Source organism: Mobula hypostoma, chromosome 12, assembly GCF_963921235.1.
Source record: "Mobula hypostoma chromosome 12, sMobHyp1.1, whole genome shotgun sequence".
Classification (NCBI taxonomy): Eukaryota; Metazoa; Chordata; class Chondrichthyes; order Myliobatiformes; family Myliobatidae; genus Mobula; species Mobula hypostoma.
In genome coordinates, this window is record NC_086108.1 from 75,778,909 (window position 1) to 75,792,372 (window position 13,464).

General features: G+C 40.1%; 1 protein-coding gene across 4 annotated transcripts in view; it reads right to left on the minus strand.

Moving 5' to 3' along the window:
- The window catches only part of tesk2 (testis associated actin remodelling kinase 2), a 91,447-nt gene that overhangs the window by 63,632 nt on the left and 14,351 nt on the right, over window positions 1-13,464 (minus strand). For all 4 annotated transcript variants that reach the window (XM_063064422.1, XM_063064420.1, XM_063064423.1 and 1 more), the window contains exon 2: window positions 1,384-1,672. In XM_063064422.1, coding sequence (XP_062920492.1) covers window positions 1,384-1,602 — 219 coding nt within the window. In that variant the 5' untranslated portion in view covers window positions 1,603-1,672. The remainder of the gene's footprint in view (window positions 1-1,383; window positions 1,673-13,464) is intronic.

Sequence of the window (13,464 nt, forward strand, 5' to 3'; positions counted from 1 at the left end):
CTGAATTTGCTTGCCCCATAGAAGGCAGAGGGGTGTCGAAGATGAAGTATATTCTGCCTGCAGATCAGTGGAGTTCCAAGGAATCTGTTCTGGGAACCCTTCTCTTTGTTATTTCTATCAATGAGTTGGATGAGGAAGTAGAAGGGTGGGTTAATAAGTTCACAGCTAATACAAAGGTTGGTGCAATTGTGGATAGTGTAAAAAGTTGTCGTAGGTTACGAGACATCGACAGGATGCAGAGCTGGGCTGCAAAGTGGCAAATGGAGCTCAAACTGGAAAAACTTAAGTGATTCATGGCAGAAGGTGAATTTGAAGGCAGAGTACAAGATTGATGGCAGAATTCTTAGGAGTGTGAAGGAGTCCACATCTATAGATCCCTCAGAGTTGCTGCACAAGTTGATAGGATTGTTAATAAGGTGTATGGTATGTTGGCAAGGTAACGTAATAAAAACCTGGTTAGACTACTGTTGGAATATTGTGTTCAGTTCTGGTCACCTCATTATAGGAAGGATGTGGAAGCTTTAGAGGGTGCAGAAAAGATTTACAAGGACGCTGCCTGGATTAGAGAGCATGTCTTGTGAGGATAGGCTGAGCAAGCTTGGGCTTTTCTCCTTGGAGCAAAGGTGGATGAGTCATGCCTTAGAGTTGTGCAAGGTAAAAGACAATGGATCAAGTAGATGGCTAGAATCTTGTTCCCCAAGGTGGAAACGACTGATACGAAAGGCCATAATTTTAAGGTAATTCAAGCAAGGTGGAGGATATGTCAGAGGTATTTTTTTTTAAAAAAAGAGTGGTGGGTACATGGAAAGCCCTGCCAGGGATGGTGGCAAAGTTAGATACATCAAGGGCATTTTTTAAAAAAAAACTTTGATAGGCACATGAATTATAGAAAAATGGAGGTCTATGTAGGAGGGAAGGACTAAATGTTTTACATTAGGGTATAAGGATGACACAACATTGTGGGTGAAAGGGTTTGTACTGTACTGTGCTGTAGTGTTCAATGCTCCATGTAGTAAAGCAATACTGGCTAGATCACAATACAAAGCAGAGGCAAGTAGCAACTCAGAAAAACAAAGGGTACAAGAATTTCCTCAGTGAATCCACAATAAAATTTTAGTCATACGTTTTAAATTCAAATTGTATTGTTCCAAGTCAGATTTCCAAACTATTTTGCCATTAACAAAGCAAGACATCATTTTACTTGAACAAAACATTGCACAGCAAACCACCAGTGAGCATACAAGTGCTCTTTGCATCACCTATTTTCTTTTAGTCAGCTCTGTAAAGTATTGTAGGGTTACAACAAAAACCAATAAAGCTCAGTTTGAAAATTCACATTTCTGTCACAATATTTTTTAAAACTCTGAATAATCACACACTGACCTTGTAGACTTCAGAAAAAAATCCAGATCCAATTTTTTCACAGATAAAGTCATCAAGCCTAGTAAGTCTGGAGACAGCACTACTTAAGGCTCTGTATGATGAAGGAAACACTGTTGTTGATTGACCAATGGCACTACCATCCCTGCCGCCATCAAACTCTTCCAATCGCTCATGTCTTAATGGTAAAACTGCTATTGAATTTCTTTTATTTCGATCCATTCCAAAGAATTCAGCCAGTGTGACTTTCACATTTTAGCATCCAGAGCTTCTTTACTTATTTGGACTCACACTGAAGAGAGAAAAAAATTTTTTAGTAATTCAGAGGGCTACAATTTACTCTCATGTAATAGTCAGAGCACAGCATTTAAGAGTTCTGGATGGCAATTCAAAAATTTAAACAAGGTCTTATCTAAAACTGAGGGAACATTTCCGTTTGAGACTAGCAATGTGTGCATAAGGCATTGGAAATCAGTTTGCAAACAGTAGTCCTTTTCTTTAGTTATATTATAATTAAGCTCCATAGCCAAGTCAAATGCAATTCTGAACATTGTTGCATTTTCTCAACAACTTAAGAAATCTCCCTATATTTCTAGTTCATAAATATTTTTCACAATTGCAGCTGCAGATTCATTTTTCCACTGAATTTTTTTTTTTTAAAAAGGCACAAGTCTACAAAATTCCACTAGAGCTGGTACTGAGCTCCGACATTTCCCATCAGGAATGGCCAGGATATATCAGTGCCAGAATTGTACAACTGGCAACCAATGTGAAAGCAGCATAAACAGAGCCACGAGAGAATGTTCCTGCTTTATCAGCAACTGACTGCTTTCCAATTCCAATAGAATATTATCCCTATTCCAACCTACATACTTAAAAGCTAGGCTAGATCTGCCAACGATTAAGACTTTGAAAGTACGACTAAAAAAAAACAAAAATATACTTGAGTTAAAGAAGTTTCAGTGAGATAAAAACTTTCAATTTCAGGCTCAGTGTAATAATTAACAATTCCCAATCCAGCATCTTGTCCTGTAGAGCACACTGGTTTCCCCACCCCCACAAGTATAAGTAACCAGAGAATACAGATTCAAGGTAAAAAAAAACAAATAAATTTGAGAGCTACAAACTGGAAAGGAGCTGAGCTATTCAGCAACACAATCTATATACTACTAAAACCCTCATGCTCTGTTTGTTTGTGACCTCCAATTAGCGCAAACGGTGCATTACAGCGGCACTTTTTTTGGGTTAAATCGAATTAAAATGCGCTAACTTTCAGAATGCAGCCACAGTTCAGGGTTATATACTCGTATAAAATTGCTCATTCACAAAAATCAACAGGCTCCCTTTCAACCCGAAAGCCGATCCGCCATCATGGAAATTGGGACGCAACAGCCCGACGCATGCACACGGCCAGCCTCAGCAGCGATACCAACCGGAGCAAAAGGGCAGGGCAGCTCTATTTTGAGGGGTCACATTCTGCTAATCACCATCAGCATGTGCAGGATTGGGACAGATCTAACTGCCACCCATTAATAAGAGATAATTAAATCTCATTATAATGACATACTTCGAGACACCCATAAAACCCTTTGCTGCAGTCAAAGGACAGCGGTGACTATATCACGTCCATTTAGGAGAGCACCAACCACATCATCAAGAATAATCAGCATCCTTTGGTGTTACTGCTTCGTATCTTCTATCCAGCATTAGGGTAAAAAAAATGGTAAGCCTAATTACGCTGTGTGGAGGGGGAAAGGGGACATTATGGTCAAGAGATGATGCCAAATGTCATTGAGAAGCAGCAAGGAGAGGGAGAGAACAAGAATCAGATAGAGCCAGGTCCGCACGACTCCAGGATCAAAGAGTCAGGACAAAAAAAGATGAGAGAAGAAGAGACAGAGGAGGAGAGGCATGTGCGTCTCCAGGATCAGAGACAAACAACAAACAGCAGAAGAGATGAAGAGACAAGGGATGAAAAGACTGCACGTCTCCAGAATGACAACAAGAGGCACAAGGGTGGCAGATAAACACGAAATGATGCCATCAAAAGTGTCCTTCGTTAAACGAGGAGGAGCTATATTTGTTTTGCTGCATGTCGTTCTTCTTTAATAAACTGAGGTTTTCTATTTCAGTGTCCAAAGCAAAGCGATACCAATAGCATTCAGCAAAATTTAATGTTCATTCTGGTCACATCAGACTGCACTACACTTCTCTCAAAGGGTGCCCCAACAGGTCACCCCGTTGTCTAGTGTTTCCCTAAAACTGACTTAAAATATATCTATCAGAAACTTAATTTAGCTGCCTTTATTCCATATCCACTAATACTCTTAACCAGCACAAATTTCAAAACCTCAAATCAGTTCAGCATCCGATGACATTCCCTGTCTTAACATTTTGAAATTATGCCCCCTTGTTCAAAAACTCCCTAACTCCCTTGCAAAGGGAAAATGGAAGCTATTATCAATAACGTTTATGATAAAAATTCTGGAAAATCCCTCCGTGGAATGAAATCTGCAACTTTTACTATTTTGGCATACATGCATCTTATAATCCAAATGTGAATGGCACAGAAATGCTCTCCGCAATGACCAAAAAGGCATTTAGGGAAAATTAGCTATTAGGGAGTGAGGAGATAATTGATCAGAGTTACAGGGAAATAGTCGCCCCGAAGTTGCAGGAGGCAAGTAACTGGGTGATTGTCAGGAGGAATGGAAATATAAATAGACAGTTAGAGCAGAGCACACCTGTGGCCATTCCCCTCAAAAATAAGTATACCGCTTTGGATACTTTTGTGGGGGATGACCTCCCAGGGAATGCCACAACAACCAGGTTACAGGCACTGAGCATGGGTCCATGGTGCAGGAGGGAAAGAGAGAGAAGGGAGTGGTAATGATAGGGGACTCAATAGTGAGGGGAACAGACAGGAGGTTCTATGGACATGAATATGACACCTGGATGGTATGTTACCTCCCAGGTAACAGGCTCAGGGACATCTTGGATCACGTCCACAACATTTTGGATAAAGAGGGAGAGCAGCTAGATGTCCTGGTACATATTGGTGCCAATGAAATAGGAAGGAAAAGCAGAGAAGTCCTGAAAAGAGACTTTAGAGCTAGGTAGGAAGCTGAGGAGGAGGACCTCCAGGATAGCAATTTCTGGATTGCTGCCTGTGCCACACGCCAGTGAGGGTAGAAACAGGATGATTTGACAGATAAATGTGCGACTGAGAAGCTGGTGCAGTGGGCAGGGCTTCAGATTCTTGTATCATTGGGATGTCTCCTGGGGGAGGTTGTTCAAAAGTGACAGGTTGCACCTGAACCTGAGGGGAACCAATATTCTCGCAGGCAAGTTTGTTAGAGCTGTTGGGGAGGGTTTAAACTAATTTGGCAGGGGGTGGGAACCTGAATGATGGGACTCAGGACAGGATGGATGGTAAGAAAGTAAAGAGAGCGTGCAGTCAGACTGTCAGGAAGGGTAGGCAGATGATGGGACACTGTCTCATCCAACTGATGGAATGAAGGGATAGGTAAATGGGGGAAAAACAGAGGACAATGATTATAAGTTAATCAATCACCTTGTAAGCGCCTTAGCTTACTGCTTTGGACAAGTCAGAAAGAAGCTTCACTCTGCAACAGGTGACATACTGGCCATTATTGTCTAAAGATAGGCATAGGGTTAAATAAGGAACTAACTGATGATGCAGAAGCATCTCAAGGTACAGCTAAATATGGGAGGGATGAGGTAAGAGCTAGAATGTTCTTGAGAAAAGGGGAAGGGGCCCGAATGGGGAACTGATGGGCTAGCTTTGGCTTAATTATAACTAACTGACCAATGATTATCTTGCAACTAATTGCATCTTAGCATGTGATTGAAATGATTCTAATATTGTCTACACTTGTAATCATAAGGTTTCCTGCTACCTGATCAATGTTATAAATTGTGGAGAATTGTGTAATTCGGGGGCAGTGCCTGGACTGGCTCTTTTGGGAGATCAGTCTGTAACTTCCCCCATAGCATGCTATGAGTAGAGAATAAAGGTTTGAAAAGAATTACGTGTCAGTGTATTCGTGGTACAATTGCTCTTGCATTGGGTCCAATCGAGTACGACACAACAGGGTGAGTATCAGTACATTAGGGATGCAAAATCAAAAAGGATAGCAAATACTGTACTTAAGGTGTTGTATCTCAATGCGTGGGGTATAAGAAATAAGGTGGATGATCTTGTTGCACTATTACAGGTTGTCAGGTATGATGTTGTGGTCATCACGGAATATTGGCTGAAGGATGGTTCTAATTTGGAGCTGAATGTCCAAAGTTACACGATATATCAGAGGGATAGGAAGGTAAGCAGAGGAGGCATAGCTCTACTAGTAAAGAATGGCATCAAATCAGTAGAAAGATGTGACATGGGATTGAAAGATGTTGAATCCTTGTGGATTGAGTTAAGAAACTGCAAGGGTAAAAGGACCCCGATGGCAGTTATATACAAGCCTCCCAACAGTGGCTGGGAGGTGAGCCACAAATTACAACAGGAAACAGAAAAGGTGTGTCAAAAGGCCAATGCTACGATAGTCATGGCAGAGCAGTTTGTCGTTGAGCCTACTAGGGGATCAGCTATACTGGTTTGGGTGTTATGTAATGAACCAGAGGTGATTAGGGAGCTAAAGGTAAAAGAACCTTTTGGAACCAGTGATCACAATATGATTGTGTTCAACTTGAAATCTGACAGGGAGAAAGTAAAGTCTGGCGTAGCAGTATTTCAGTGGAACAAGAGAAATTACAGTGGCATGAGAGGTGAGTTGGTCAAAGTAAATTGGAAGGAGCTGCTGGCAGGGATGTCAGCAGAGCAGCAATGGCGTGAGTTTCTGGGGAAAATGAGGACGGTGCAGGACATGGGTATTCCAAAAATAAATAAATACCCAAATGGCAAAATAATACAACCATGGCTGACAAGGGAAGTCAAAACGAATGTAAAAACAAAAGAGAGGGCATACAACAAAGCAAAAATTAGTGGGAAGATAGAGGATTGGGAAGATTTTAAAAACCTACAGAGTACAACTTTAAAAAATCATTAGAAGGGAAAAGATGAAGTATGAAAGCAAGCTCACAAATAATATCAAAGTGGATAGTAAAAGCTTTTTCAAGTATGTTAAAAATAGAAGAGATGAGAGTGGATATAGGACCGCTAGAAAATGAGGCTGGAGCAATAATAACAGGAGACAAGGAGATGGCTGATGAACTGAGTATTTTCCAACAATCCTCACTGTGGAAGACATCTAGCAGTGTGCCAGATGTTGTAGTGTGTAAAGGAAGAGAAGTGAGTGCAGTAACTATTACAAGGGAGAAGGTGCTCAAAAAGCTGAAAGACCTAAAAGTACATTTATGTCACCCAACCAGATGAACTGTGCCCTAGGGTTCTGAAAGAGGTAGCATTAGAGATTGTGGTGGCATTAGAAATGATCTTTCCAAAAATCATTGGACTCTGGCATAGTGCCATAGGACTGGAAAATTGCAAATGTCACTCCACTTTTTAAAGGAAGGAGGAAGGTAGCAGAAAGGGAATTATAGACCAGTTAGCCTGACCTCAGTGGTTGGGAAGATGTTAGAGTCAATTGTTAAGGATGAGGTGATGGAGTACTTGGTGACACAGGACAAGATAGGACAGAGTCAGCATGGTTTCCTTCAGGGTAAATCTTGCCTGACAAACCTGTTGGAATTCTTTGAGAAGATTACAAGTAGGATAGATAAAGGGAATGCAATGGATGTTGTATATTTGGACTTTCAGAAGGCTTTTGACAAGGTGCTACAGATGAGGCTGCTTACCAAATTAAGAGCCCATGATATTACAGGAAAGTTACTAACATGGTTAGAGCAGTGGCTGATCGGAAGAAGGCAGCGAGTGGAAATAAAATAATCCTGGTCTGGTTGGCTGCCAGTGACTAGTGGTGTTCGACACAGGGTCAGATTTGGGACCACTTCTATTCATGCTGTATACAAATGATTTAGATGATGAAATAGATGACTTTGTTGCCAAGTTTGTAGATGATACAAAGATTGGTGGAGGGGCAGGAAGTGTTGAGGAAACAGGGTGGGATGCAGAAGGACTTAAGGCAGATTAGGAGAATGGGCAAGGAAGCGGCAAATGAAATATAAAGTTGGAAAACGCACGGTCATGCACTTTGGTAGTGGAAATAAATGTGCAGCCTATTTTTTAAGTGGGGAGAAAATCGAAAACTCTGAGATGCAAAGGGACTTAGGAGTCCTTGTGCAGAACACCCTATAGGTTAACCTGCAGGTTGAGTCGGTGGTGAGGAAGGCAAATCCAATGTGAGCATTAATTTCAAGAGTTCTAGAATACAAGAACAGGGATGTGATGCTGAGGATTTAAGGCACTGATGAGGTCTCATTTTGAGTATTGTGCAGAGTTTGGGCCGCTCATCTTAGAAAAGACGTGCTGGCATTGGAAAGGGTCCAGAGGCGGTTCACAAGGATGATTCCAGGGATGAAAGAGTTATCATACGAGGAACATTTGATGGCTCTGGGTCTGTACTCACTGGAATTTAAGGATGAGGGGGGATCTCATTGCTACCTTTCGAATGTTGAAAGGCCTAGACAGAGTAGATATGGTCTAGAACAAGAGGGCACAATTTCAGAATGGGGGGGGGCGTCCATTCAAAACAGATGAGGAAAAAATATATTTAGCCAAAGGATAGTGAATTTGTGGAATTTGTTGCCATGTGCAGCTGTGGAGGCCAGGTCGATGGGTGTATTTCAGGCAGAGATTGATAGGTTCTTGACTAGACATGGCATCAAAGGTTACGGGGAGAAGGCTAAGAAATGGGGTTGAGGAGGAGAGGGGAAAAAAAAGTATCAGCCATGATTGGTGGAGCAGACTCGATGGGCCAAATGACTTAATGAAGCAGTGTTCAAAAGCTAACCCTGCTCTCCTTGACTAGATGCCATTTGACATTGCTCAAGTTTGCTTTCCTGAAGTAGTTTATTATCAAGTCAAATTACAAGTCCCTTTGTCATAAACCATTACTAGGAATTCTATGGCAGCCATTAACCAATAACATGCAAGTGATAATTCCATGCAAGTGAAACTCACACACGAAAAATGCCTGTATTCTTCCATACTACTTTATAAATACATTAAAATTACTCATGTACTGTGAATAAGTTGAATGAATTGAAATCACATGCAGAATAGTTTCATATTCTACAATGTCTAATTTTGAAATCCCTGTATCTTGGTGAAATTTATTACTTTAGCTAAGTTACAATTTCGCTATTTAAATTGCTGTTTTTGTCACCAACAGATATAAAAAAAAATCTGGTCATTGCCTTACAGCTTGTCCATACATACAAACATTTGGTGTTTCATGTTGGAGAAACTTAACAGTACATGGACACAAAAAGTGCATTCTCCACCACCACCACACCCCCTCCCCACTTCCAACGGCATTGCTTGGGAATCTCAGTTAATTTTCTTCGCAATATCAATCTGCAATAGCATTCACCAAACAAAATCTAAAATCAATGGTTCACCCCTAAAAAGCTTTCCTTAAGGAAAAAACACTTCCTCATCATGATGTACAATGATGCAAGGCTTAAGCACACAAGATCATCTTATACATCATGACAATAACGTATCTAAGGCACTGCAGAATCCTGCTGCCTCCACATACAAGAATACTAGTAGGTTATGAATTCTACTATACAAGTCAGATAGCTCAGTGAGGAGATGAATGCTGTATATTCCAATTACATTTTTTGCAATGGTGCTATAAAAATATTAACACCATGACAATGCTCTATTTAAAATACAACACGGTCTTATAAATCAAGTGGCACAGAGTAACAGTCAGATAGCCTTAAGAAAGCCAAGGTATTCCCCTTCTTTACAGTTTTCATTGTTTTACACCATCGAATCACAGTGGATTCAGCTTGTATTTTTTAACACTGATCAACAGAAAAACTCTTTCAAGCCAAAGTGAAAACAGATCTCTACAAAGTAATCAAACTTAATTCCAAATATAAAACACAATGTAATTGATTAAATAAGTAGTCACTCCCTTCAAGTCAGTTTTTAGTAGAGGCACCTTTGGCAGCAATTACAGCCTTTGAGTCTGTGTGGATAGGTGTCTATCAGCTGCTCCATCAGGTTGCACGGGGATCATGAGTGAACAGCCTTTTTCTAAGTCCAGCCACAAGTCCTCAATTGGATTGAAGTCTAGACACTGACTTGGCCACTCCAGGACATTAACTTTGTTGTTTTTAAGTCATTCCTAAGTAGCTTTGGCTTTATGCTTGGGGGTTATTGTCTGGCTGGAAAACAAATCTTCTCCCAAGTCGCAGTTCTCTTGCACACTGTATCAGGTCTTCCTCCAGGATTTCCCTATATTTTGCTGCATTCATTTTATCCTCTGCCCTTTACAAGCCTTCCAGGCTGATGGCCAAAAAGCTCAATTTTGGTTTCATCAGACCATCGAACCTTCTTCCTGCTGACTTCAGTCTTACATATGCCTTGTGGCAAAAACTAGCCAAGATTTCAAGGTAGTTTTTCTTCCCCCACCTCGCCCCCCAACAGTGGCTTTCTCTTTGCCACTCTCCCATAAAGCTGCGACTGGTGAAGCACCAAGGCAACAGTTGTATGTGTAGTCTTTCCCATCTCAGCCACTGAAGCTTTTAATTCCTCCAGAATTGTCACAGATCTCTTTGTGGCCTCCCTCACTAGTCCCCTTCTTGCACGGTCACTCAATTCTTTGAGGACGGCCTGCTCCAAGCAGATTTACAGCTGTGTCATATTCTTTCCGTTTCTTGATGATTGACTTAACTGTACTCCAAGGGATATTCAGTGACTTGGAGATTATCTTGCATCCATCTCATGACTTTCCAATTACCTTTTCACACAGTTGCTTGGAGTGTTCTTTTGTCTTCATGGTGTAGTTTTTGCCAGGGTACTGACTCACCAGCAGATGTATTTTTTTTCCCCCCATTTGAAACACCTTGACCGCACACAGGTGATCTCCATTTAATTAATTATGTGACTTCTAAAACCAATTGGCTGCACCAGTGATGGTGTGATGAGTCATTAAAGGGATGAATACCTATGCAATAAGTTTGTCAGTAATTTACATCACTTTGTCAAGATCTGTTTTCACTTTGACATGAAGTCTTTCTGTTGATCACTGCTTTTAAAAAAGCCAAATTAAATCTGCAAACACGAGGAAATCTGCAGACGCTGGAATTTCAAGCAACACGCACAAAAATTGCTGGTGAATACAACAGGCCTGACAAAGGGTCTTGGCCCGAAATGTCGACTATACCTCTTCCTATAGATGCTGCCTGGTCTGCTGCGTTCACCAAATTAAATCCACTGTGATTCAACGTTGTAAAACAATAAGAGATCTTCCAAGGGGCTGAATTTCTTTTTATAGGCACTGTACACAATCCAAATGAATGGCACAACAGGCTCAAGGAGCCAAATAGTTTATTGCTGTTCCCACACAAGGCAGAATGAATTCAACACTAATTCATCTCATAACCTGAGACGATCTCACATAACAAAAGAGAAGAAACAGGTATTAAATGTCCTATAAAGTACAACCCATTCATCATTGTGAAGAGTGAAAAGCAAAAATTTAAGAGCACCGGCAATATGAATCTTGTAGGCAGCACAGTAAGACAGGAATAAAACAAGGAGTACTCAATCAGAAAGACATGATAGGAATCAATGTGGCCTCATGGAAAAGCCACATAAGTAACACCTGTTATGGTCTCAATAAAAAAACCTTAGAAATGACTAGCAAGATTTCTAGTGTCTGATATCAAGATCATTAAAAATTAGTTTCACTTTGAGTTAAGCTTTCAGGGTTTGTATGGATGCAGTCTGACTCCAAATTGTTCCTTTTCAGATACTCCAACTCAATCTGAAAGCATTATAAAAAAGGAACAAAAATACTTTCCATATTTTCTCACACCAACAAAAAATTGCTGCAGCAGTTAAATTAACAATTCTGTTCCTGTTTGCCAACATAAACAACCATTGTCAGAGACAATTATTTTGTTTTTCAAAATTCCCTATCTCAAAAATCATTTTGAATGGCAAATGAAACTAAAACTACTTGTACTATAAAATGTACAAGCCAAAAATCACAAGTCTAGAAGGATTTAATTTAAATTGAATGAGCTACAATTCCTTGTCTTGCCCATTTACTTCAATGGTAAAGTAAGTTAAACCAGCAACACTTTATAATACAAACATAAATAAAAGGCTTATTGGGGTGACTGAAGAATGCATGGAGAATGCCATTTTATATCCCAGTTAAATATGACATCTCTTTTGTTAACTATTTGAGGAAGTTTCATCTTAAAGTAAATGAAGCCCCTCTTTAAAACACAGAGCAGTGTTACTTAAATAATTTCATATGCACTTTTTTCTGAAACTTGAATTTCCTCTTCACCTTTCCTACTTCTGACAAACTTCTTGCTAAAAATGAGGTGCATGAAATGTATTTGCACTTATAAATTGCTTAAAATAACATGCATGTTACAAATTACTAAATTATGCTCAATCCCTTCATTACTGAGTTTATTATCCTAACTCTCAAATTCCAGTTAAAGCTGTACAAGATAAAAATAGTCCATTTAGACCATTGTATCGATACATCATGTCTGTCTTAACTAATCCTACTTGTCTGCACAAACCCCTCTATGCCTTACTCACTCAAGCACCTGACAAGATGCCTCAAATGTTACTGTTCCAAACTCCATCACCTCATCTGGCAGCTCAACCTGGAAATCCAACTCCCCAGTGTGTTTGAAACCCTTTAAACTTCCTCCCTCTAACCTTATATATATGCCTTCTGATTTTAGACTCTCCTACCATGGGAAAGAAACTGACTATCATATTTAAGCCTCTTAATTTTACTATGTTTTATCAAGTCACCTCTCAGTGATGTCATTGCAGCATGGATAAGTGGGCAGAAAGGTCAGTTTCTGTGCTGTATGACCTTGACTCGTCTTCCCATCCTCATGAACCTTTACTGCATCCTCTTTGGCTTAATTGTATCCTTCCTGTCGTGTGGTAACCAGAACTGCACACAATACTCAGAACAGCTTGACAAGCACTTTCTACAGCAGTAACATGACATCCTGTAACTCTTCTACTCTATGCCTCAGCCAAAGGAGGTAAGCATGTTATATGCTTTCGCCAATACCATCTACCCAATTTGCCACTTTCAGGAAATTAGGAACTTGTATTTCCAAGTCAATCTTTTTGTTCAACAACACTGCCTAGGACCCTGCCACTTACTATGTGCATCCTGCACTGGTTTAACTTCCTAAAATGCATCACTTTGCACTTGTACAAGTTAAAATTTCATCCAACATTCCTCAGCCCACATTTTCAGTTGAACTATATCATGTTGCAACCTTAGACAACCTTTATCACTGTAACCTTACATAAATTTTTGTATTAGCTGCAAATTTGCTAATCAATCATTAATATACATGACAAAGAACCCAGCACAGCAGTTGTCACAAGCCTCCAATCTGAAAAATCACTTCTATGACCATTCTCTGCCTCCTACCACAAAGTCAATTTTGTATCCAAATTGCCTGATCACCCTGGATCCTACAGAGTAGGCAGGAAGGTTAGAACATCATGTGCAACCTTCTCAACGGCCTTACTAAAGAGAACAGCTTCTGCCCTGGTCTTATCAATGATCTTAATCACCTCTTTAAAAAGCTCAAATTTGAGAAACATTATTTCCTATGCGCAAAGCCATGGTAATCATTCCTAATCAGTCCTTGATTTTCAAAATGTATACAAACCCTGCCCCTCAGAAACTCACTAACTTTCCAACCAGTGCTGCAAGGCCTACAGGCCTGGTTTCTTTGCTACCCTTCTTAAATTAAGACAGCATTAGTCTTCCCAGTGGAGGTCAATTATTCTTTATACATATCAACATTAATATAGCAAAATTATGAAAAATCATACTGTCTCACAGAAAATCTGTGAAAAACAAGCAGAAAAGGAGCAATTTTCAGTTGGTTAAACAGTTGGGTCTTCTAGTAAAA